The sequence below is a fragment of the Labrus bergylta genome, chromosome 4 (assembly GCF_963930695.1).
Source record: "Labrus bergylta chromosome 4, fLabBer1.1, whole genome shotgun sequence".
Classification (NCBI taxonomy): Eukaryota; Metazoa; Chordata; class Actinopteri; order Labriformes; family Labridae; genus Labrus; species Labrus bergylta.
Window position 1 is genome coordinate 32,598,125 of NC_089198.1, and position 25,632 is coordinate 32,623,756.

General features: G+C 40.0%; 2 protein-coding genes across 8 annotated transcripts in view; both read right to left on the minus strand.

Moving 5' to 3' along the window:
• Window positions 1-8,966, minus strand: part of asph (aspartate beta-hydroxylase) — a 31,869-nt gene extending 22,903 nt beyond the window's left edge. For 2 of the 7 annotated variants that reach the window (XM_065954392.1, XM_065954390.1), the window contains exon 1: window positions 1,371-1,559. In XM_065954392.1, coding sequence (XP_065810464.1) covers window positions 1,371-1,458 — 88 coding nt within the window. In that variant the 5' untranslated portion in view covers window positions 1,459-1,559. Of the gene's footprint in view, window positions 1-1,370; window positions 1,561-3,076; window positions 3,221-6,512; window positions 6,562-8,795 lie in introns of those variants that run through there. The other 5 variants (XM_065954393.1, XM_020630214.3, XM_029276732.2 and 2 more) reach the window with 5 other exon arrangements.
• Window positions 8,967-18,759: 9,793 nt separating this feature from the next.
• The window catches only part of ttpa (tocopherol (alpha) transfer protein), an 8,737-nt gene continuing 1,864 nt past the window's right edge, over window positions 18,760-25,632 (minus strand). The window contains exons 2-5 of the mRNA XM_065954396.1: window positions 24,842-24,995; window positions 22,385-22,578; window positions 22,167-22,277; window positions 18,760-20,906 (exon numbers count right to left, since the gene is read on the minus strand). Of these exons, the coding sequence (XP_065810468.1) occupies window positions 20,658-20,906; window positions 22,167-22,277; window positions 22,385-22,578; window positions 24,842-24,995 (708 nt within the window). The 3' untranslated portion in view covers window positions 18,760-20,657. The remainder of the gene's footprint in view (window positions 20,907-22,166; window positions 22,278-22,384; window positions 22,579-24,841; window positions 24,996-25,632) is intronic.

The window sequence follows — 25,632 nt, forward strand, 5'->3', positions numbered from 1 at the left end:
ACATGTGATTGGACATTATTTCAAAGAAAGAGGAAAAGAGCAGTCCGACAATCAGAAGAAGAAGGAAGCAGCCTTGTTCTGTACACACAGATCCCACCAGTTTCACACTGCTGATTTAGAGGTCATCGACCTGCTCACTTGTCTTGAATGTTCCTGACTATGACCTGCTGTGTTCACACAAGAGGAAGGGGGGGATTAGTCCTGATTTTCAGCCATTTTTGATCTGCACACATCAGGGCTGCGTTGGCTTGCAGTAGATACAGTAAAATATTCTCTTTTTCATGTGCACCTTTAGAGCCATGCAAAGTTGACCCTGAATTTAAGCATCTCTTGCTGGGCTAGAATAAAATATGAACACTATTTACCCTCTAAGCAGAAGGAACAAGATAAAAGGTTGTATTTTAAACTTGAATTCCAGAAATCTGTTAGGTATCACATTACACGCGCTGGGTCTGCCTTTAAGCCTCAGGACTGGCTCTGGGGACCGGCACAGAGGTGATAAAAACAGAGACAAATCAACCACATCCAAGAAGCTATTCCTGGGGTGCGATGGCATCCCACAATGGATGATGGGAGAAAATAGTGGCAAGGGAAATGAACAGGTGGTGCAGTCAGCTACATGGTCTTACGTCAAACTCTGACATTTGAAAAATAGCATAGTGCTCAAAGTAACAGCATATAGTGTCAATATGAATATACCTCTCTTAAATATCAACATGCGGGAAAATTATTTTGAGAGAAATCTGACTTACGGCAGTTTTTTTTATTCTAGCTTGACAACAAAGAACAGCTTGGTAAAATAGTAAAGAGGGTAAAACGTGCTGCATTTTACTTTAACCCTGTTCTTGATATTTCTCCAATAAGACGTGAATTTAAAACTGCAGCATAATGTAGTCATGATAAACAGGCTCCAGGTGATGTTTCACTATGTTATTAATCAAATCTGAATCAGTGCACAAAACAACATTTGTTATAGAGTTAGTATATCGAAGGGTCTTGAGCTTTCTTCAGCAACTGATACGTTCATTTTAAAGAAACAAGTTTAACTGGAACAGAAAGGAAACATCACAGAAACAAGCATACAGAGCTCATAAGAGGCAGCACATTCTCATATTGCAGAGGCTTGTTGCATCTAGCACAAAAATATTGATTCATTCTGTTCGTGTCATGATACTTATCGTACAGCCAGACCTCCAAATGATAAAACAAAATAGATTCACAGCTTTGTGGGTAACTATACCTGCTTTCAGACCTGCAAACAGTTAACTTGGGATTCAATTTCCTTCCAGCCAAAACCACATGGCCCACACAATGACCTCCACATATCCTTCTCAGCTCACTTGTCACTCTATAACCTTATCGTTCTTCACCTTGCATTTCCCCAGCAATCACCTCTGGGAGCGCCGTGATCACTGGAGGAATTGTAGACTGGGTCAGGGTCGCTGGATCCCCCATCATTGCCGAGTGACGGCTTGGCTCGCCAATTTACTGAGTAAGAGGTAAACCGGCACCAGAGATAGAATGCAGCCCTAACTCGGAGAGAAAGGGTAGCACTGCCTTCTCGTTTCAACTCTCCTCTGTCCTTACTTCTGCCCCGCCCCTCTTCTATCAGCATAGTACCCGCTCAGTCACTTTGTTTTTTTCTTCGATCCCGATATAACTCTGGAGGTCAAAGACAGCTATTTATAGTGCTGTTAGACCAGCTGGTCCTGACACAAAGAGGGGGAAGAAAGGACGGATAGGGCACTGCCAGATTCAAAGAGTTACTCAATAACTGAGTTATTATGCTTCAATTTAACTGAAATATAAAAAAGGGTAAATAAACACAAAATTAGTTCAAAATTTTAATATGAATCATTGAATCAATATGAAACAAGTGTCCACAGTCCAACTCCACAGCTACAGCTTAGAGGTGGGAGAAGAAAAAATTATATCGTCTCATGGTCGCCAAGTACCAATATTTTTATTATATCAAAAGCAAATGTGCTTTTTTAATTTTTAATTGCTGGAGGAGCTTCACAATCCTGGGTTCAACTGACAAAAAGTCACTACCTGGTGACAGAATAACCCGAGAGGATGAACACAGAGGTTTAACATAATTATGAACTAAATTAAAGTTTATCTCTGCCCTAACCCCTGTTATACATTATATTTCATCAAGATAAAGAATGATCTAGATTTGGTTCTCATTATTTTCTATCCAGGATCAGGATTACTAAATCCAGATTATCAGAGTACTAAAGGAAACGTCACACCTCATAATTTGTCCTCAGAGGCAACATAATCAGCAAAAACTGAAATCTCAAAATTCTATGTTTGAAGTCTGATACTCACCGCTATTAGTGTCCCTCATCATTGTCTGTGTAGCAATACAGAATTCAGGTGGAAATCTATCAGCTACACTGTGAATATGTTCAACTATGATAGCAGCAGCTGACAGTCCCTCTGAGAGGAGCTCAACACTGGAGACTCAGTCAAAATGGTTTGCAGCACACCTGCCTTCCTCATGTGCCTGATGCTAGAGCAGAGTCCTTCTGGTAAAAAAGTTACTGGAGACAATTTCTCATCTTGTCACAGGTGAAACAAGAAATTCAGGTTTGCACATTCATGTCATTGCTTTTACAAATAGCTGCATTGCAAATGTGAAAGGGTGGGTTAGTGACAACAGGGTCAACAGGTTTGATTCCCTTTGGACAATTTAAGATTATAGAAGAGATTACACCCCTTCAAAGTGTAACAAAAGCTAAAGACTGCATAAACGGCTGCCTTCAAATTGTAGAGCGTAACATTCAGTCTGTAAGTATAACTTTTCAAAACTCCTGCTGCCTTCTTTAAAAATGTTTTTAAAACAATTTTCAACCCAATCTTTGCTGTGGTTCACACAAATGAGCTATGAAAGGCTAATGCTAACCACCTGCTACTCTAAACAGAACACCATTAAGAACTGTACAGGTCGGGTATAATAAAAACATTTCTTACAAACATAAGAGGAATAGAAAGCCATCAAATGCAATACACAGCAACTCATTCCCAAAAAAATCAAGTGCAGAAACATGAAAACCATGCAGTAACATACCCAGCTGTGCTTCTACACACTCCATTGTTATATCACTACAGAAGCTGATTCAAACTAACTTCATGCACACTCACTCACACACACACCTAAAGACTTCTCTTCCAAACAAATGAAAGTGTCTTGAAGCCGCTCCTCTGTGTAAGGCACAGTACACATTGTTCACTTTGAGTTACTCCTCTTAGCACTTATGTAAGGGCTGCTCTGCTCCGCCTTTAAACATGCCTCTCTTCCCTCTAGTCTTCAACATGCACCATCAAATTATAATGGACCCCAAACCTTTTAGAAAGTGGAATAAAACAGCTGCTTTCACACAGTGAGGCAGTAGAAGTGACGACGATGATGAGAGAGCAACGCTGGTCAAATGAGGGTTCAGTGACTGACGTTGAGCCAAATCCATAAAATGATCAGTTATTACATAATGTTGCCTTTTTGCTCCTCTGGCAGCACACAGGTATATTTCTGACTGGAGGTACAGCTCAATATAATCTGTGATCCAAACAAATGGAGGGCAGTCACTCACTTCATTATTCCAGTATCTGTGATGACTATGAACACAGGAGAGAAATCCTGGCTTTGTTGTCAGAAATCTGCAGAAGTCACAAGTATTAGCCAAAGCTGTTTGTTGAAGTAGAGTTCAGTTAATAGGATTGTTACAAAGCTCTTTGCCAACCAGTTTTTAACTTCAAGCAGCAGAGAGGGAGGCTTTCCTTTAATTAAAAAAAAAAAAAAAAACACTGAAAATTGTTTCTAGCTCATTTTGGTTGAAGGCATTAAATGATCATGTGTCATTTCTTCATTTGGATAAAATTCAGTATGTTTACATGTTCAGGTCAGTTGAGCTATGGTGAAAGCGAGGCGAGGCCATTTCACTGGACTTCAGTCTGGTCCCAGTGTACAAGAAATGGGGGAGAATCCATTAATTGATGGCTGTAAACTTCCCCTTTAAGTTAGTTATTATCTGACCTTCCTCTGGTTGACCTCGCTAAGAAGTTAACAAGTGGCAAAGTGATTGTAAGTCAAATTGGTGAAACTTTACAGCTCTGTTTGTTTCGTACACACTCAACTCTTTACTTTTGGACTTCTGGGTTAAACCCTGTTTGGTGATGGTGAAATACGTCAGAACACCTAGTCCAGGTTGAGATGCAGACATTACAAATGATCCACCACCTCTCATCACTCCTGTGACCTTTAGAGCCATTCATGAGTAAACATTAGGCAAAGAACTCACTCTGAATATCTTGTACCCACTGGAATGTTTACCTTTATCAACTCTTAACTGTGCACATAACGACACTTCATTTAGAGTTTCAGTGATTGAAAGTGTAACAGTCAGCCGAACATCTTTTAAAAAGGTAGCATTTGGAAAAAGGCGGGAGCAGAAACACAGAAGGTTAAGGCATTAAATAATATAAAGAAGTGTTGAGAACTGAATCACGCTGCATTGAAACATTCACTCAGTGGTAGCAACGGCATAAACTGGGATGAAAAAGTATCAAACTGTAGGGTATTGTGGATCTGTTTGTGCAGTTGTGATAGAGTCAAGAGGAAGGCAGGACCGAGTGTGAAGAAGGAGGGCAAGTTTATGAGAAGAAACTGTTAGTAGTTAAGGTTAACTACATATTTGTAAATGAAAGATGTTCTCTACTTGTTGATAAAGAAAAGGCAGGAGAACATACAGACTACAGAGGAAGGTGCAGCCCAAAATATTAACTTTAAAAAAACAACATTAACAACGAGTTAAGCAGCACCACCTGCATCCTGAGCCACACCTACTTGGTAAATGCCAGTTTAAAAAAAGGTTGATAACAAGTGAGCTGATCGACACACATCCAGTGCACAGGGCTCTGTGGGCATTGACTCAGTTTTCTGCAGTGTGGTGAATTCTTCTGCATCATTGTCTGACTTTTGTTTACTTTCTTTTCATCTTATATTTGGAGAGAATGTATCTTTATACATTTACAAAACCACTGGACTGGATATTTTTTTATAAAAGCTGTTCTCTCGTTTTTGACATTTTAGTTAAATTTGTTGTTTTGTATCAAATTACTAGAATATTTATCACCGTATCAACTTAAAGCCAAATAGAGCCTATTTAGAATTTTATTCATCTATTAAATTATACTGCACGCTTCAAAGTGACAGCACATCCCTGTAACCATGTTTACTCACTGCTGCCAGCCTGCACGCAAACATCAAGAGAGGAGAGCCATATGATAAAAAATGTTTGTGATTTTGATCTCATGTTAAAAAATTCTATTGCCAATATTTTTTCTTGCGTCTGGTTGTACTGTGATGTTACAGCATCTCAAAGCACTTTGTTAACTGACATCAACTAACAAAAGAAAAAGAAGCATGTTTCAGGAGACACAACTGTAGGTTTGATGATTATAGATAAAGATTTTTTTTTTTAAATTAGGACTGTATTAAGTAGCTCTAACTCTGTTCTTTAAGGATCAACAGTTTGAGTCCAAGCTGAACAACAAAAAACATCCTCAAGAACAATTTATGGTCAACTTTCAGTTCTGAAACTCTGGATCATTCTACTAAAGTCACGTTAGATCTAGAAGAATCACAGTGAATTACAGCTGTTGTTTTAGTCTTCATCAGGCGATCCAAGAGTGAGAGGTTGGTGTCATACTACCTCTTACTTCTGTAAACTGTTTATGGCCATTATGGGACTCAGTTAATGCAGCCAGCATGTTACTGCCTCTGCATTGCTCTTCATACAATGATGAAACTTAAATACTTTGAGGGCAGCACCTAATTACCAACTGTCGGGGCGTGTGTGCTGGCACTACTGGTTGTTTCACAATAAAAATCTGAGAAATATTTTTTTAAGAGAGAAGGCAATGAACACATTCTCACCTGTCAATTCTGGAGAAAATTGGGATCAAAATGTAAGTATGTCTGTGGGATGTTAGGGCGCGGTCACACTGGCAATCTGTAACGTGCCTGAGCACACTTAACCCTTAAAGTCCAGTTTGTTTGACCAGTGTGACCGCTCAGGCACGGTACAGTTCATGCATTCATTTACTATTTTCTGAGTGATTTTTTTTTTACTTTTGGGCTAGTCTGTAAATCAGAATAAAGTTTCTGTTTAAACGCCTCAGAAATGAGTTGCTAGTAACATCCCTAATTCAAATAATAATCAATATATAACTGTTTCTGGAAAATTAACGATCACAGAGAAGTTCTACAAAACTCTGGAGTCCTGCAAAACCAAAAGCAATACTTACAATGATGACACATTGTAAGACGAACAATGAAAGCGTGCTGAGCGGTTTGTTGGAGGGCAGAACATTATGTCTGACACGGATACACACAGCATAGCACTTCCATGCATGGTGACACAAATGTTTTCATCTATGGGATTTCATTAATAAAAAAGGCACTCTGCAAATGCAAGGAACACAACACAGCATCACAAGGATGTTACCCTTTGAGCTTTCCATTCTTCCAGCCCTTTGGAGAGGGGGGGAGGAGGCCTGAGGATTGAGATAATACATACAGTAGAAGATTCAAAAGGACAAACAAGGAAAGACAAAAGCTATGGAATACAATATGCGGCCCAGATATAAGGGAGAAGCAAAGAGAAATAATGACAAAATATAACTCCCTTCCCATGTCTTCAGATTAATAATAGGACCATCTTATCATCAGATACGTCAGTCTAAATACGCCCAACTGTTTATGGCATGTCTAATCACCTTGACTTTATTCCCTTTGTTTACACTCTCCTTGTAGGCTTCACTATGAGGAGAGCAAAGTCAAATATTTGATGTGCCAAAGGATGTTTGATCATGGGATGCAACTCAAATAAATTGATATTGAATGCACCAACATTTCTCTTTTACTTTGTGATAAATTCAACAAATATAAAAATCAAAATCATTTTAACCCACACAAATGACAAGAAACAACATGCTGAGAAAGCCCGGGCAGAGAAACATCAAAAAGGATCTGCAGCACAGAGCTGGAGTCAGGATCCCCCAGTGGTCAGAGACCACTTCAGTTAAATATCACTCGTCATGGTCGACACACAATCCAGTCAGCATTTCTAATCTGAGCTGCTGTGCATTATGTAACCGTAACACAACTCACAAATATTGTTTGATAAATCCCGACCTCTTCAAGAAGTCAGTTAGTACACTCTAAAAGCAGCCTCTCTCTCCTTATTGCTGCTGCTCTCATAATCACCAGCATAGAGCGTTGAGCTACACGTGTATACATGCAATAAGGCTGTGGGGGGCGGGGCAACGAAAAGGCACAAAACTGAACATTTTGTTCCCAGGGTTTTTTAAACGACAAACTGCCCTTTGATCTGATAAATGTGTGAGTATGAACTCGACATATGAAGCTACAATCATGGGTACGACGCTTTTTTTTCGAAGCTATGAGCGTCGTCACTTTCTCCCTCTCCACTACTGGAGTCTGTGTGGAAATGTGAGAGCCGGGTAATGCACGTCTGTGCGACAACACACACTTAAAAGCCCCCTTTAGAACAGTTTACATTTTATGAAGGAATATTTGAAGCGTGCTTCAGATGGTTTGATTTAAAGCGTGTGTGTGGACTTCACAGTGCCGTGCAGTGTGTAAAGGACACACTGTACTCAAGCTGCAGGCCTACTCACACATCGCGTGTTGAATCTTTGAACTTTGAATCCATATATACATGGGATCATTCCCAAGTCTTGCACCTACATATTAAATCAAGAAATTGTAGGCTACATTCAACATTATTATGATTAGCCTAGTGCGTTTTGAAGCCCCCCAGCAGCAGGCGTTAAAAGTGGGGGCTGTAGAGGACCGTGTGTAAACAGGACTTATTTGCGTAGCATTGTATTTGTTGATGTAAGCCAGCAGCAGGTCAAGTCATTAAACATTCACGTCACATTGTGCAACATTTGTTTGGACTCTAACGGAGCTTTTTACAACAAAGGGAGCCGTGGATAGTAATGCATACATCGGGGGCCGGGTACGTATAGCCCCCCCAGGAGCCACGTATAACCCCCACCCACGGCATCTCATATTGACACGTGAGCATTTACAGAGACTCGACTGAGTTGGGGGCGGGGTGCCTTTGCGCCCCCTTGGTTTGAATCAACTCAATGCTGCTACAACTCGATGTCCCCTGAAGTTATCTGAGAATAAAGCTGTTTGAAGATCCGGGAGGCCTGCACGTCCAGCTCTGATGAAGCTACACCGTCACTGGCTAACTTTATTTGTGTCGTGAGAGCCGGTGTGTGACTCTAATCCCAATGAGCTGGAGTCGCCATTGTCAACCAGCATGAAGTGCAGACTACCAACTGGTATCTCAATGAACACTAAAGTACTGCTACCGTGTTATATGATGAATAAGTAGCTTAACGTTGATACATTTCACTTCAATCGTTTGTTGCGACGTTGTTGCGTAGCGGCAGATATCAAAGTGCCGCGTTGACGTGTTCACGCAGGCTACATGGGGCTTGAATAAAACAGGCGAACCATGCACATTAAAACCAGATGGAACAACGTGACTACTAACCCAGCTCACTTTGCACTGAGCGTGTAGCACGCACAATTCACATTTTTAATTTGAGCCACGGGGAGGACGGGAGCTCTGAATGGAACTAGCCCGACCCTTAATTAACTTGTGAGGCCTGCAAGTGAAAGCTAAAGCTTTAACGCATCTCCATTACTGCAACACACATGAAGAGAAAGAGAAAAGCTTGCGACGCACCTTTGGGTTTTACGTGCACTTTGGCGTTTTTCTTTGAAGCCATGGCGAGTCTCAGGGGTTACCGGGGCTGGGTCACCTCTGGAGGGTAGAGCAGAAGACTGACTGAGGTGGCTGAGGGCTGTACTAGCAGCAGTCAAAAAGAAATCACAATTTTGCCTCCTGCCTCATAAAACTCAGACTCAGAGAAACACCGCCTCCTTTCGACGGACAGCTCTATCCACCAATGGAAACATCGCTGCGCAAAGGTGGGCGGAGCGGGATCATTTCGAAGACCAATTGAATACGAGAGGCGTCGAGCTTATTCAGCCGTGTGGACAGTCTTATCTTTGCCCCGCCCCCTCTGCATCTCGAACGTGGCAAGATGGTAGCTCTGTGCCCAGGGATCTCTCATGCCATATGCATATACATGTATATATATATATAACACCGTCAGCTTTCTCAGCTCCGTCAAAACAGAGGCCTTAACCTCTTCCACTTTACTGAAATAAAGTCCTCCTTAATTTACACCAGTCATCGAGAGCAAGTTTCTCAGGTTTTACTGGTAGCATTAATAATGGCTGTGGTGTATTAAAAGCTCCATACACCATATAGGCTGTAAAAGCAGCTAAATGAAAAGTCCACCTGAAAACGTGTGGTGTATTGTTTTTCATGAACTATCATCAAGCTCTCAAATTGTTTCATGGAGATATAACCCAATCCACAGAACTATAAGGTTTTAGGCCTATAAAAAAAATCACTATTGTATACTACTATTCAGGAAGCACTGTAGACCTACAATACAATTGTGCTTATATTTAAACATATTGCTCATTTGGTTGCAATTAAAAATTCTTAACTAGTTGCACAACTATCTGTGCACACAGCCTTCAACACACAGGAGCGCTGACCATTTGGTTATCTCACGCCTATCTCACATTTGGTCAGCTCACAGACATCACAGCCCCGGGGGAGGGTGGGCGCAACAGTTGCTCTCACATGCTGAATGGACCTTATCACTGTGGTGATTTGAGATATATGGAGACTGATCTAATCAGCTGAATAGAATGGAATTTGCATTCTGGTTAAATGCATCTGTGGGAGGGAGTTGAATGTGACCCCATGTTAATTGTTAGAAACCCTGTCTCCCTGTATATGTTAATTTCAGGGTTACAAATGTCATGATTAGCAATCATGTCTCCTGCATATTCTGTTTGATACATGGTTTTGAGTTATAACTATAGAAGATGAAATCTGGGACCATGGGGAACATTCTTCCAATGTTTTATGTTTTTATACTCTCGTGTTAGAAGGAGGTTGTTGTAGCTGCCGAAGCAAACAAACAAGTAAAGCAGCAATACCAACGTTTGTTACCTCATGCTTTATTCACTTTCTGATTGTATGTTGCAACTATCGATCTTTATTTTCCTCCATTCGCAAAACATGTTATTGTTACAGATATGATAAGGGCCCACACCTTTTTGTTTGGGGGACACAGAATAGAGATTTGTACAGATCCCATGAACTATGACTTAACTGTGATAAAAGAAACCCCACACACATGATACATAGTACATGTTGTTTATATGTAGGACTCTGTGACTTCTTGCATTGTGACATCTTGCTCAACCTATGGCAAGGAAACATCTCACCAATACAAATATTTTATATGGACAATAAAGTGGAAGACAGGAGAAAGTTAACTTTGTTCAAAACATCTATGTCTGGAGAAAAAGCAGGAAGACACAAAACACACTTAAACTTCTGTCCAACAAAGACAGAATGATGCTGGTATGTGTAGTCGTGCAGCAGGTCGCCGTCCTGTCAATCCCCAGCTCCTGCAGCTACATCTCCGATGTGACAGTGCGCAAGACACTTAACCCCAAGTTGCTCCTGCTGCTTCAGTGGTGGTCTCTTTACACAGCAGCCTCTACCATCAGTGTGTGAATGTGTATGAATGGATGAGTTAATACTGATGGACTCTTTACACAGCAGCCTCTACCATCAGTGTATGAATGGATGAGTTAATACTGATGGACTCTTTACTCAGCAGCCTCTACCATCAGTGTGTGTATGAATGGATGAGTTAATACTGATGGACTCTTTACTCAGCAGCCTCTACCATCAGTGTGTGAATGTGTATGAATGGATGAGTTAATACTGATGGACTCTTTACTCAGCAGCCTCTACCATCAGTGTGTGAATGTGTATGAATGGATGAGTTAATACTGATGGACTCTTTACTCAGCAGCCTCTACCATCAGTGTGTGAATGTGTATGAATGGATGAGTTAATACTGATGGACTCTTTACTCAGCAGCCTCTACCATCAGTGTGTGAATGTGTATGAATGGATGAGTTAATACTGATGGACTCTTTACACAGCAGCCTCTACCATCAGTGTGTGAATGTGTATGAATGCATGAGTTAATACTGATGGACTCTTTACTCAGCAGCCTCTACCATCAGTGTGTGAATGTGTATGAATGGATGAGTTAATACTGATGGACTCTTTACACAGCAGCCTCTACCATCAGTGTGTGAATGTGTATGAATGGATGAGTTAATACTGATGGACTCTTTACTCAGCAGCCTCTACCATCAGTGTGTGAATGTGTATGAATGGATGAGTTAATACTGATGGACTCTTTACTCAGCAGCCTCTACCATCAGTGTGTGAATGTGTATGAATGGATGAGTTAATACTGATGGACTCTTTACTCAGCAGCCTCTACCATCAGTGTGTGAATGTGTAGGTGTGACCTGCAGTGTTGAAGCACTTTGAGTAGCCAGAAGACTAGAAAATAACTTTATAAAGTCCATTTACCATATAACCAATTTCTTAACTTCGTGCACAGTCACATATACTTTCTGATCTTGATTGAAAGTCTTTTAGTCCTTCTCATCTTTGCTGTGCACAAGTTTTGTTTGAAAATAATTAAAAGCCCGTCTTGTATTGACGGCTGTCCCAAATAAAGGCCGGCTCATTTCACAAACTGAAGTAAATAAAAGCTGGACCAATTAATTGAAGTTTCACGGTATGCAAAAAATCTTAAAGTAAACATAAAAAACTAAAATATAACATGTTTCTTTCTCTTAAAATGTGTTTATTATTAAATAAGGATATTTCCATGGGATGATCAAGGCCAAACAGACTTCGGGGACACAAATGGATATATACTTTTTTTATACCATAATTGATGTAGCTTGTAATGTGTCATGTCGGTTCATGGTGACTGTGCATCAAGCCCTATCTTAGCCATTATGCCCTCTGCTGACAGAACAATCAAGATATTCCCTCTTTGAGGATGTCTTGGATTTTTCTGACCCACTTTTTCCCTGCACTGTCTAGTACCAGCAGTTTTGTAACTATAGCCTGAAGCTGATTTCCAGCTGTCAGAATGTGTTTGTGTCTTCACACATGAAGCTAATGACAGATTTCTTCACCGCTGATCTCCAACACGACAGTCTCTCTGAAAAGATGCCTCAGGGTCAAAATTACTATAAAGTGCATTTGGTGTCAGAATCCCTCACATATATAATACACATCTTAGCACAATAATTAAATTATTTGCTGTTATTAAACATAGCAAAATCTTAACACACATATATAAGTAAAATGAAAAGTGTCTGGAATGATTGTATTTGATTGTGGCATGTCTCAAACGCTGCTCTGCTTACTTCAGTGAGTTTATAGAGTGGTTAAATGACATCAAATTAAAATACTTTATGTTTTATTGTGCTTTATAAGTTCTCTGCTAGAACGACTCATCAAACATTTGTCATACCTGAGCTTACTGTCCAACCTGTCATTATGAGATAACTGCACCTTTTAAAAAAACGGCTGATGCAATCAATCAATCAATCAATATCAAAAGAATCACAACAAGTAGAGTAAGAATCTTCACATATATTTTCTCATTTCATCATATTGTGTTCAGAATTTAATGTTGACAAGCTTGACATGTCCACCCTGTCATAGTGAAATATTAATTAATACCAAATAATTTAGAAATATTTAATTATAATATATTTGTCAAACATCATGCAGTCAGCTTCAACAATCCATGGTTTTAACTAAAGGTCAACAGGGTGTCTATTAAATGATCTCATCTCTGTCAGTCAGTATCTCCCCTGCCGTGTCATGTCCACTGTTTTCATGAAGTTGTCAAGATATCATCATCATGTTTTAAAACAAGTAAGCATTACTTTTATATGACTCGTCTATAAAATAATAAGGGCACAATAGTATTCTCTGAAAGTTTGACCAGATGTCTTTTAGTTTTAGTTCTATTTAGAAATAAAAGTTTGACTATCGCAGATGTCATAGGAAGCGTTTGATTTTTATTATTATCAAAACATTGTTCCAATAAAATAAAATATATATTGTTGAGAACTGGATACCTTAAAGTCAATGTTATAATCACTGGGCGATTGATATGTAGGCCTATTAACTCCAATTAGAATTTGTCCATGAAAGAGTGGACATGATTTTCGGAACCTGACCACCGTGGAAAACAAACAGCCTACAGTCTACTTAAGAAAACATGAAGTTCAATGGAGAATCTCAGCCTTTTCTTTTGGGAATGAAGAAGTCTCAAAAGCACTTTGTGCTGATATTGACCCACCAACCATTTCATGGCTGAGCTGCTGGTTATTATAAACCAATGAAAACATGATATTAAATATTGATGTAAGGGTCTGCACCATCCTCTGGTGTTGAAAAATGAAGGCAATGGAAGTGCAATATCCTGCAGTGCGTCGAGTGTCCAGCTTAAATAAACATGTTTACAGCCTAGTACAAAAAACAAAGGTCTGAAGCCGATGAGCCTCCAGCGCCCCCTGCAGGAACAGAAGGTTGACGTCACTCAGGCTCCATCCAGTAATATTTACAGTCACAAGCCTCACTATGCACAGAGGATCAGGTCCATCATTCTACATCCAAAACATTGTCATATCATTTTGTTTAATCACAGATAACTGTTGTCAAAGATATCCATCACATTACAAATGTTTCTGCCCACATGACTTAAATTGCATGAACTAGTGTGGGCAGATTTGGACTCTTCAGTTGTTGTCTAAAGCAGACAAAGTGGACTTCTGATATGGATTCAAGGTCTAAAACAGTTAACAGTAGCTTTAAATCTGTCTAATTAACAGTTGTCACATTGTTGCTGTGGTCGTGGGTGCAGTTAAAAAAGGGAATGTGGTTGTTCCCCACACATGTGGTTGTTGAAAAGTTTCATAAACTATAAGGCCTTGTATCCAAGGTAAGAGAACATGTGGTTATCTCTTTGCACCACCCATGAACACACTACCCTCTTATCACTTGCATGTGTTTGACATGTCAAATATCCCCTGTCCATTCAACCTTGATAAATATAGCTCATGGCAGACAAATAGCAAATGTCCCACTCTCTCAGCCCGACACAGCAGATGGCTGTTTAACATGAGTCTGTTTCTGCTTGAGATTTCTGCATGTTAAAGACAGTTTTTTCTTGCCACTGCTACTTTGCTTATTGGTGGAAAGTGCTTTCCCATGGTGGATCAATGCTGGGTCTTTGTAAATAATATAATAAAGAGTACGGGATAGAACAGCTCTTGAGATAATATTTGTAATAAATTAGGGCTATTAAAATAAAGACTGACGAATTGATAGTTGTCAGATTTATCATTCAGGCCATAAGAGCATGTCGATGTCTTGAAGATAAGAAATCTTAAAGTTTGTTTTTCATTAAGTCCTTAGAAGAAGTTAATAAGCAGGGGTGTGTCCTTTGGGGTGGCCAGAAGTGGCATAGTCCCCCATTGAAATCTAATAGGCCACCCCAGGTCCCAGGACCAAATTGGCTATTTGCCTTATCAGAGAAATTTTCCGGCTGTGTTGTAAACCAACCGGCAACCTTTAATGTAAAAAAAAATGAAGCTGATGTGGAATTGTCCTCCAGTCCTCCAGTTCCTTGAGTGTCCACTAGAGGCTGGCTGAAAAACAGAAATCCAGAAATCACACCACATTAAAAAAAACAAAAACAGTTTTTACAGCATAAATCAACATGTGTACAGCCTGGTACAGATAACAACATAGGATTGATTAGTTATTGTCATCACTGGCACACACTGTAGGGGGGTGAATGATACATGTTATCCATAGTTATGGACATGGCTGACCTGATGAACAAGCGGTTGCAATGTAACGGTTAATATTAAATTAGAATACTTTTTATTAATTCACGTATTGCACTTCAACTTTATTCTGAAATATAACTTAAAACATTCACATTCTTCTTTGTGGCATCCACCCTGTTTTTTTGCTAATGGGACATTTCGACTTACGAATCTGAAACTACGTGAACACACTAAAGTCGGAAGAACAACTTCCCAACTCAGAAACTGGGACCAGCATTAGACAGGATTTCCACCACCTCCCAATATCTCCCCTCTGTGCTCCCTCAAAAGCCACGCCCCTCGGTGCCCCCAAAAGCCACGCCCTCTATGCTCCCTCAAAAGCCACGCCCCTCCCCTCTGCGCTCCCTCTAAAGCCACGCCCCTCTGTGCTCCCTCAAAAGCCACGCCCCCTCCCATCTGTGCTCCCTCAAAAGCCACGCCCCTCTGTGCTCCCTCAAAAGCCACTCCCTTCACCTAATAATAAACTGACGAGCATGTCACAGAAATTGTAAGGCGTTCTTACCTTTATCAGCATTGTGACGAAGAGTTTTTTCGTTTAGGAGATCCATATCTGGAGTTTCCCGATGCGGATCATTGTAGATTCTGACACTGTAGTGCAGGGTATACGCAGGTATAAGGAGTATCCAGACTTATGTTTTAGTCTCCATAGAGTATATCCACTTCTAGCAATGTGTGTGTGTGTGTGTGTGTGTGTGTGTGTGTGTGTGTGTGTGTGTGTGTGTGTGTGTGTGTGTGTGTGTGTGTGTGTGTGTGTGTGTGTGTGTGTGTGTGTGTGAGTGAGAGTGAGAGTGAGAGTGTGAGTGAGTGAGCAACAGTGGAGGTGAGAGTGGGAATATTCACAGGCTCAAATCACTATAGAGAACACCACAGAGATGTCATTGGTAAGAATTAAGTCCTTAATTATTGTAGTTGTTGAGCATAATCCTGTTAGATGATGCATGGTAAAATAATAAATGCTCTACAGGTGTTAATTGTGTTGTGTGCAGTCTTAATTGTTTCAGTCGCATGCGGCAAGGAGAGTGTATCCACTCCTTCAGGCACCACTGATCTAACTAGAATGGTTTTTGAACAGGGCTCAGTCATGAAGTCATAAATGATCATCTGCATCCTTTATTTTAATCATAGTTTGTATCTTGTAATGTTGTCTGTCTTGTGTGCTCTACATGTATAGATTTTTTTTATTCAGTTTTTGAATGGTCTCTTATGTTTGTAGGTACATTTCTTTCCTCCTTGTCGTTCTGTTTTTTTCCCTTCTTTAAATGTCTTTAAGTATGCAGAAAATTGCTATAGCTCCATTTTATTATTATTATTGTTATTATTGGCCGAATAAGGAGTTGGGTACTGCTAGTTAGAAAAGACCAAAATACCAAACCTTTTCCCTTTACATGTCTCGTTATTGTATTCAGGGTTTGTAAGGATACAAAAGATGAATTAAATAAATGCCTGCAGTTCTCTCTCTCCCTGGCAGGTGGTGGTATAAAGTAATAAAGCTCAAATGTTTAGTTCCTGGACTGTAATGATTAACATCTCATGAACATACACTGTTATCTTTATTTACAAGTCAAGTAGAGCCTACTATGAACTGCACTTTAACACTTTATCTGTATGTTGTAACAACTGAAACAATATTTTCTATTAATACAGATTTTTTTTGAAAATGGGGCTTTGTGCACTTTTACTTTGTCAAAGGACAAAATTCATTCTATTTCTCAGGTTTCAAGTTCAAAAGCCTCTGGTAGCCTGCTGTCAGATGGGGCTCCCTTGGGTTTCCTACTATCATTACAAAATTTGCACATTTTGGGTTGATGTCTGATGTGTGTCACATTTTTATCCGTATGTGCATTTGACTTATTTTGTGGTTGTTGTTGTTTTCTGTTCTCTCACGATAAAATTACCCTTTTAAATAACTTTCTGGTTTTTGAATAATTTTGTACAACATTTTGGAACAAACCTGTTTTAACTGTAAAAAGAAAAAACAAATCCCTCAGAGCTGTGTCGAGGAGACTGGCCATCAGTCATGCATCTGTAATTGCTTCCTGACGATAGCCACAGCATGGAGGATGATGTCAAATCTAAACCTGTGAGTGTTCAAAGGGTGTCGATTGTTTTGTGCACACCTTCTTCAAAGGAAACTCAGTTTGTGTCACTTCTGATTGTCAGCCACAATGAAGAAATAACACAGGAAGCTGTTAAGAAAGGATTTCATCGAGTTGAATTGCAACACATCAACAGAAAAATCTTGACACATAATCCCAGCTGGTCAATAAAGGTTACCTACGATATGAAACAGGAAAAGGTTATATCAAGGCAAGAGATGTAACATTTAAACAATTTCTTAAAGAGAAGTAAAGTTGTTCTGCAGAGGCCTGATAATGATATATGATTCTCAGTCTACTAACAGGGAGTCAACATAATGCATTGAAGTTGAAATGTGAATAAATAAAACAAACAGGTGATAAAATGATATCATATTTCATCTCATTTGCTCCAGCTCAGTTCTTATTGGTGTTGTCATTTCTGCAGTCATAGTATTTAAAAGATATGATGCACTAACTGAGCTCATCGCCAAGCCTTTAACAAACTTCAAACTGCACCATCGTTCTGCACACTGACTGTACTCACAATACATCAATACTGTGTTTGATTGATTTTATCTTACTTCAAACATTAATAAATCAAAGCAGGGGGGCACTGGTTGCCTGGTGGTTAGTGTGCCTCCCCCAATGTTCAGAGACTCTTTCTCCAACCAGCCCATGTTCAAATGTGAGCAGTTGCTCCTTTCCTGCACGTCATCCCCCATTCTCTCTGACTCTCTCCACTGTCCTGTCTCTAAACAAAAACATCAGAGCCCAAAAATTAACCTAAAAGAACTTTACCATGCACCAGATTCAAAATAGAATTAAAACTATTCAATGAGCAAGTAAAATAAGCAATGGTTGAACTTGCACTTTGGATTGATCCTCAGCGTTTGTAGACTTTATGGGGAGATAATGTTTACAAGGTGAAGCCGGGCTGATAGAAGTGTTTACTGACCTGCTAACGCCGATCAAAGGTCCGTACAGTGTACAGAGAGAGAAACTTTGAGATCGAAGAACCAAACACCCTGAAAAAAAGCCTTACAGCTAACAATGAATCCTTCATCTCCCCAACGTGGAGTGGGAGAGGAGTCACCAGCCTTGGGCAACTACTCAATGATTGCTTGCTCATGACCTCTGACCAAATCCCCCCAAAAATATAACATACCAGACCACTGCTGCTTCCAGTACATTGGAAGTACATTCAGTCTCGCCGCTCCTCTATCTAGACCCTTTCCCAGATATATAAACATTAACTATTAACACCCAAAGACAGAACGATATCTACCCACAATATCAGCAATCTTCTGACAGATTTGAACCAGCTAGACATAAACAATAACACATTCTGTCTGTCTGTCTGTTTGTCTGTGTCTGTCTACATGTCTGCATGTCTGTCTGTCTGTCTGCATGTCTGTCTGTCTGTCTGTCTGTCCCCTGTCTTAATCCATTCAGAAGTTGTCTCCCAATCACCCCGAATTCATTCTATTCCAGTAGATACCCTAATAATCGAGACAGCACAAAGACTTCATAATTTCTTTACATTTTGAGTTTTTATATTGTTAACCCTTTAATAAGCACGGATCTGTCTCACCTGCCTAACAGCAAAGTAGATTTACTTTAAAAATACATTATCTCATGAAGAAACATTTTGAATGGATTGCAAACAAAGTATGAAATCTTAGAATTCATTATTTGAGTCATCATTACAGAACTGTGACAAAGAGCATTAAATAAATCCATTTATTCGCTAAAACATTTTCTTTATTATTGTGAACATTTAATCATACATTTTTACAGCATGTTGTTTAAAGTGGATATGTACATTATTGGTCCACATAGTCAAGTTTTATAACATTAACGACTTAATGTTGTAACAATAAATGAAAAAAAGTAAACTTTGAAACTGTTAACAGACTCAGCTAAAGAAAACCAATGGGATCATTTGATTGGCTGATAAAATGAATGTCCTTATGGAGTGATGTTTGCTGTGCTTGTCATTTTACAGTCTACTGTTTGGCTGCAAGCTCTTTCTTACAGAGGCTTTCTTCTTGGATGAAGTTCACATGATTTCACAGAAAGATTTGTTTTAAGGAAGTTTGAGCGTATGGACTGGTAGAGTAGTATCACACTGTCAGCCCATCCCCTGGCTTGTGTCTGAGACTACGTCCATGTATTGTACAGTCAAGCAGTTTATTACGCATGAAAGTATCTCATCTGGCAATCCACCCAGGAGGTCCACCTTATCTGTTAACAGTTATTCAGGTCTTACTTAAGAACATACAAACTGTCTTGATATGACATTCATACAGTGTAGCATTATCCATATAAATATACAACATTCTGCATCATTTCTGTAAGAGACGGAATAAGTACGATTTTTTTTCCAAGTAAAGCTCACACAAAAAATGGCTGACTTGGGTTTACGTTGGCGTACTAAAGGTGAACACACATTAGGCAATCAGTACTGTGCCCAAGCACGCTTTCCCCCTAAAGTCCAGTCCATTTGACCAGTGTGAGTGCTCTGTGCCGACTAAACTTCATGTATCTTGGTTAAACTATAGACTCTATAAATTATAGACTGTATAAACCATAGACAGTCTCAGTGACACCCCCCCCCCCCCCATTGGTGTTTGAAGCAGACATTTGAAGCCACTTTTCAACACCAGAGGTTGCCGCTTAGATGAAACTTGCTGAGGTACACTTTGTAAATATGCTGTATGGGGCTCTAAGGAGCTATTTTGCACAACATTCCCAAGACCCAATATAAATTATAAAGTTATACAAAATTTCATAATACTGATTCTTGTTTCACCTTTGGACTCTTGAGGATGCAAATTCCTTTATACAAAATTAAAAGAAAGAAACAACAGTTCCAATAAGGTCCTCAAGCTGCGCAGTTTGGGCCTAAATTCACTTTTAAACCAGTGTTGAATGGGCCTTTGGAAACATACCGACAGGTAAGGGAGTGCTGAAGCTTTGAGTAGCAACCTAAGGCAGTGCTGAGAAATTACATTTCTTGTGGCCACTGCATTGAAGGGAATAGCTCAGGTTTTTTAAAGTAAAAATTGTATAAGGTCCTTAAGAAAAGTGAGTCTACTAAGTGAAGTAGATAACAGTCAGCCCAGCTCCTGTTATGAGATTAGGTAACCCCTAAAGGCTGCGCCCATTGACAGAAGTTATTTAAGAAACCTTTCACTGCTTACATCTTTTCTGTATAAAGTTTGTAATTGGTAGGATGACTTGCCAGGAATGATTCAATTCAAGTATGTCCCCTGTAAATGGCCAAAAATACAAACATATAACACATTTTTACTTCAAATGGTTGACTTCCTGTTGGGTTTTGGGTCATGGCACCACAAGACTTTTCTCTTTTCTTGGGATGTTACATGTACCTACAAGGTTAACTTGCTTCCAAATGAGTGGAGAATCCTTCCCCTGACACATCTGAAAGGAGGAAAGTCTACAAAATAATAATGAGAAATAAAAAGACTCAGGCAGCAAGCATCGCTGCAACGTGAACAACTTACAGTGAATGTACTCACATGCTACAGACCTTAAACGAGTCAGTCCGACAGCACACTAGGTTGTTTTGATCCAAAGAAAAAAAGCATGGTATGTGTGATCCGTCACCACTCAGAGAGATGGTCAGTGTCCACTTCCTCTGAAATCAGTGGGGCACTTGGAGTTATGGAGATGTCTCCTGTTGGGTGAGCCGCAATCTGCTGAAGGAGCCCCTCTGACTGGAAAAGGTGATTGGTCCAGTCCTGACATGCCTCTTCTATGCCAGGCCCCTCCCCTCCGTATTCTGGAGGAAGGATATCTGGCGAGAAGAAGTCGCATAGACTGTCGTGGTAATCAGAACCGTGCATATGAATCTACAAAGGAGAAAGTAGAAACAAATGAAGAAGTAGGTTTAACGCCGAAAGGACCACTTCAGCAGAAACAGTCAGCTAGTGGTTACCATGGTTATTTTGTTTATTGTTTGTTTTTTTAAGGTCGATTCAAGTGCTTCATTCACCCAAAGTCTGTTCAAACTAATCGCACTCACACTAGACCCAGTACCTGGTACCTGGGTGAAGCACGATCGTCACCCGTCCCAAGTCCCCCGCTGGCCTGCACTAACACTGCTCCAGTCCTAACTGGGCCTGAGCATGGTTACCTCTGTACATAAATATTAATACATGTAGTGGTGTACTCCTGTAGAATATTTGCAATCTGCATAATCCAGTTGAAATGTATTGACATTATTTTGAGGCCTCCAAGGTCCAATCATCATTAAAGTGTCATACAAGAGAGACGATAAAAACAAACACAAAGCTCACTTATCTTTCTGACATTGATTCACGACATCAACTCATGCACTCAGTAAGTTGAAAGAAAATAACCTAACATTTCTTGTAGCTGTCAAATAGCTGCCAAAAACCCTTTTCACACATACGAAATCTCCTGAAAAACTCAGGAGGAGCTGTGAACGCAAACAGCCAAACTTTTTGCTCGGGTTTTTCTCCTGCCAGACCTCTAGTACTTTTACCGCAGCAAGTCTGTGTGAGCAGATGTTAGAACACAGCAGGATATTCTCCAGAGAATTCACCTCGAGCCAATAGGAGGAGAGGAGTGATGTTTGTATCCTGTGACTGCTGCACGGTGCATAAAGTGTCTTCCCGCGACCACTCTGATCTCCGTGCTCTAATGAACCTGCTGCTGCATGTTTCCTGTTCTCCAGTTTGTTCTTCTCCACTCTTTAGTTCAGATTGTGACTCTGTTTGACTACACATAGTATTGATATAAAGGCAAATATTCTCATTATAGCATCGTTGTTTTTTTACTTCACCTTCTTAGAATGGAGAACACAGAGAACATGAACGCAACTTTACTGACTGAACGTGCTTGAGCCGGTACAGATTGCTTAGTGGGAGTGCACCCTAAAAGTCAGCCAAAAAACCCTAGTTATCGATGAATTACTACATTACTACATAAATCTGACAAGTTTTTATGAAATATTTTCACTAAAAACACAAACATACTGATCCAATAGTTTTGATAGAGTAGTTGAATACAAAGTTAAAAGAACAAAGACAGTTCTATCTGTGATTATGTGTGTGAGTGTGAGTGTGTGGAATGAGGAGGCTGCTGACCCTTTGTTTGATTTTATCTGGAAGGAAGGGACGAATCATGGCAAAGACAGGCCGGAAGAACATAGGCTCGTTGACCAGATGGATCCCTCTAACCTTCAGGGGGAAAGAGTCCTGAACACACACACACACACACACAGATACACACACACATAAAGTGTGGAACGATATACAGAGTTAATTATCCAACATTATAACCAGGAGCACAGTGCTTAACCTACCGACAGAACAGAGGATATCTTTCTGGCAATGGAAGGGTTAACCTGTAAGGCATGTCCTAAACTCCATCCCTGCAGGTCAAATATGACCTTTAGACCCTTCATCTGTGTCTCTGTCTCCATGGAGATCAGCTCTGATGTCATGAGGCTGATCCTAAACACCTGGAAGGCCGTCCAGTCTTTTGGGTTCCACTGCCCTGCAGACACAAACACAATGTGCATTATTAGACTGTCCTTTATGGACTACAGTCAGCTTTGAACGCCTTCATACAGACACAGGACGGTGGACGGTTTTCTGACTCTATCCACTGTCCTATCTCTAAATAAAGGCATAAAGGCCAAAAAATAAACCCTTAAAAAAAGAAATCAGAGAGCGATAGATTGAAGAATGACATGAGGGGAAGGCATCACGGGTCAGATTCAAACCCAGGCCACCCGCTTGGAGGACTCTGTCCCTCTGCACATGGGACGTGTGCACTAACCACTATGCTTTAGGCATCCCAAGCTTTGATTTTTGAATAATGGTAGAATACTAATGTGAGTGTGTTTATCTGAATAGGGTTAATATGAATCAACAACTTAAATCAAAAGCGATGATGTTGGTTTCAACAGTGGGAATGATATTAATCACTAGGCTCATAAAGTATTAATGCTACATCCAATGTTATTTTTTGGCCTCCACTGATAAACAAAGTGTTAAGACATCATGTTACGATGTCTTTTTAAGGAACATTTTCATGATTTTCAAAATGAGCAAAGGCTGTTAACTACACATGAGTTTCATGCTCTGTATTGGAACTATGGTTATTTTTTATTTTTTAGCGATTTACCATGATGGTCTATGTTTATAAAACTCTGCCCAAAGACCCAGGATCTTTATTTTCAGGTGCTTGACACTATCCCATTATCAGATCTCCAGTGTAGACATGCGCAGCCTTAATGTTCTTACGTAAACCAGGAAGAGGAAACAAAAAACTAATTTCATTCTGTTGAACCGGCTTTTGCTCTGGTTTGGGTCTTCACAAACCTCTGGATCGTGCCTGATAAATGATCCACCATGTTTTCTTGCTTACTTTTTCTGTCTGCTATTGAGTGCTGGGGTGGTTGTGTTGTCAGGTTGAATTATTTGCATTTTCACTGAAGAAAGTGACTTACTGTTCCTGGACGGACACTAAGTCAGAGATACATGAGATCTAGGATTGTAAAACAGTAAGTAACACAGAGTACACTGAGGATTGTTATTTTTTATGATCAGAATGATTCGATGAAGTGCATGTGGTTATAAATAATTTAATATTTACTCATTTACTCATAATGGTGTAAACTGGTTATACAGCCGAAGTAAAGTAACACCCTTCTCAGTATATCATAAACGATTAACATATTCTGACAGAGGCGGAGAGGACACACTAATGTGCACTCCTTTATATAAAGCATTTTCAGTACTGAGGCTGCTGAGTAAAGAGTCCATCAGTATTAACTCATCCATTCATACACATTCACACACTGATGGTAGAGGCTGCTGAGTAAAGAGCCCATCAGTATTAACTCATCCATTCATACACATTCACACACTGATGGTAGAGGCTGCTGAGTAAAGAGTCCATCAGTATTAACTCATCACATTCACACACTACAGACGAAGTGTGTTGCTCAAGGACACATCGGACATGTAGCTGCAGGAGCTGGGGATCGAACCCTCGACCTTCCAGTTGAGAGACGACCGATGCCACCAACTGAGCCACAGCTGTCCCTAAGACAACATGAACTTTCAGAGACAAAGTCAAAGCACAAGTGCTGTAAAAGTGATAATAATTCACCCAGAATGCTTTACACTGACAGTGTCACAGAACAAAGGCAAAAAAGTGTTTACATGAAGAGTATGAAACAGGTCTGATGAAACTATTTTGAGTAGCTGACATCATGGGGGATAAATCATTCCATAAAACAGATATAATGCAATCCAAAGGACTTCACATACTGTAACATTTCAGAGAAGAGGAAGAGGATGTAATTTCATAAGAATTACATCACTGTGGCTACACAATAGGGTGTCACAAGCTCCGTTCAGGTTGGACAGCCTCAAAGTCCTCTAGTTGAACAATCAACACAAACGTTAAGCATATGCCTTTAAAGATATCTGGTGCTTTGATATAAAGAAGTGGAAATGGTTTGCTAACTGCTATTTGGGCATGACTTAGCTTGGAAATCTAAGCTAATTTCTGTTTTTTTTTTATCTGAGCCTTCAGGAGCTCAGTATGATGGAATCATTAGGTCATCTTTTTGTGACCCAACAGAAATCAAAACCAGGTCTTTGGTAGCTTAGCATCAACCTCTGCTGTTCACATGACTTAGCACAATTTAAAATCAAAGGAGAGCAATGAACACACACACACACACACACACACACACACACACACACACGCATACACACACACACACACACACACACATACAGACCAATCCTGTATATGAGCACCCTGCTGCCACTGTGGTCCCGCTGTGGGAGGACAGCATGATACGAAGTCTGCAGGAGGTCAACCACCGAGGAAGGAGACAGACAGGTACTGATTTCAGGACTTTCCCTCCGCCACCGCTGGTAGTTTAGTAAGAGCTGCACAGGAAACATGCAGACACAGGACGTTAGTGAATTCAGGATTCTGCTGTATAAAATGTAACATGTGACTTGTGATGATAACATGGATGAAAAAACTGTCCCATTAAAGAAGTTTTGTGCTTTAACTTTCCACTAGTTGGCACAGATCTGATCGTTTTCAGAATAAATGCTCCTGCTGCTGGGTATCAAACAGATTATTACATTTAAATTCCCTGCAGCTAACATGTAAAACAGGAAATACAAAGAGCTACCAAAATTATAAAAGTCAAAGTAAGAGTGTGTTGTTGTGTCATCACGTCACAAATAAGATACAGACTGCTGAGCTTACACCCAACTGGCTGAAATCCAGCTGCTTTTTAAAAACAAGCAGCTCGGCTTCATGTTGAGCTCAAAATGGGACAATACTCAGTTAGACATGACATAAGACATGGTTTATAACAACAGATTCACAATCAGACCAAGACAACAGAACAGGAGGAAAACCTTTGGATTGTTTGTGCATTCATTGTTAATTGAGGTACTAAGGCAATACAGGATTAGCTTTCAGTTATTTGAAGTTAAATTTGGGTGAGGACATTTTTCAAAAAGTGTAAACTAGATTTTTCTTTTAAATGAACCGAAATGTTAAAGCCGA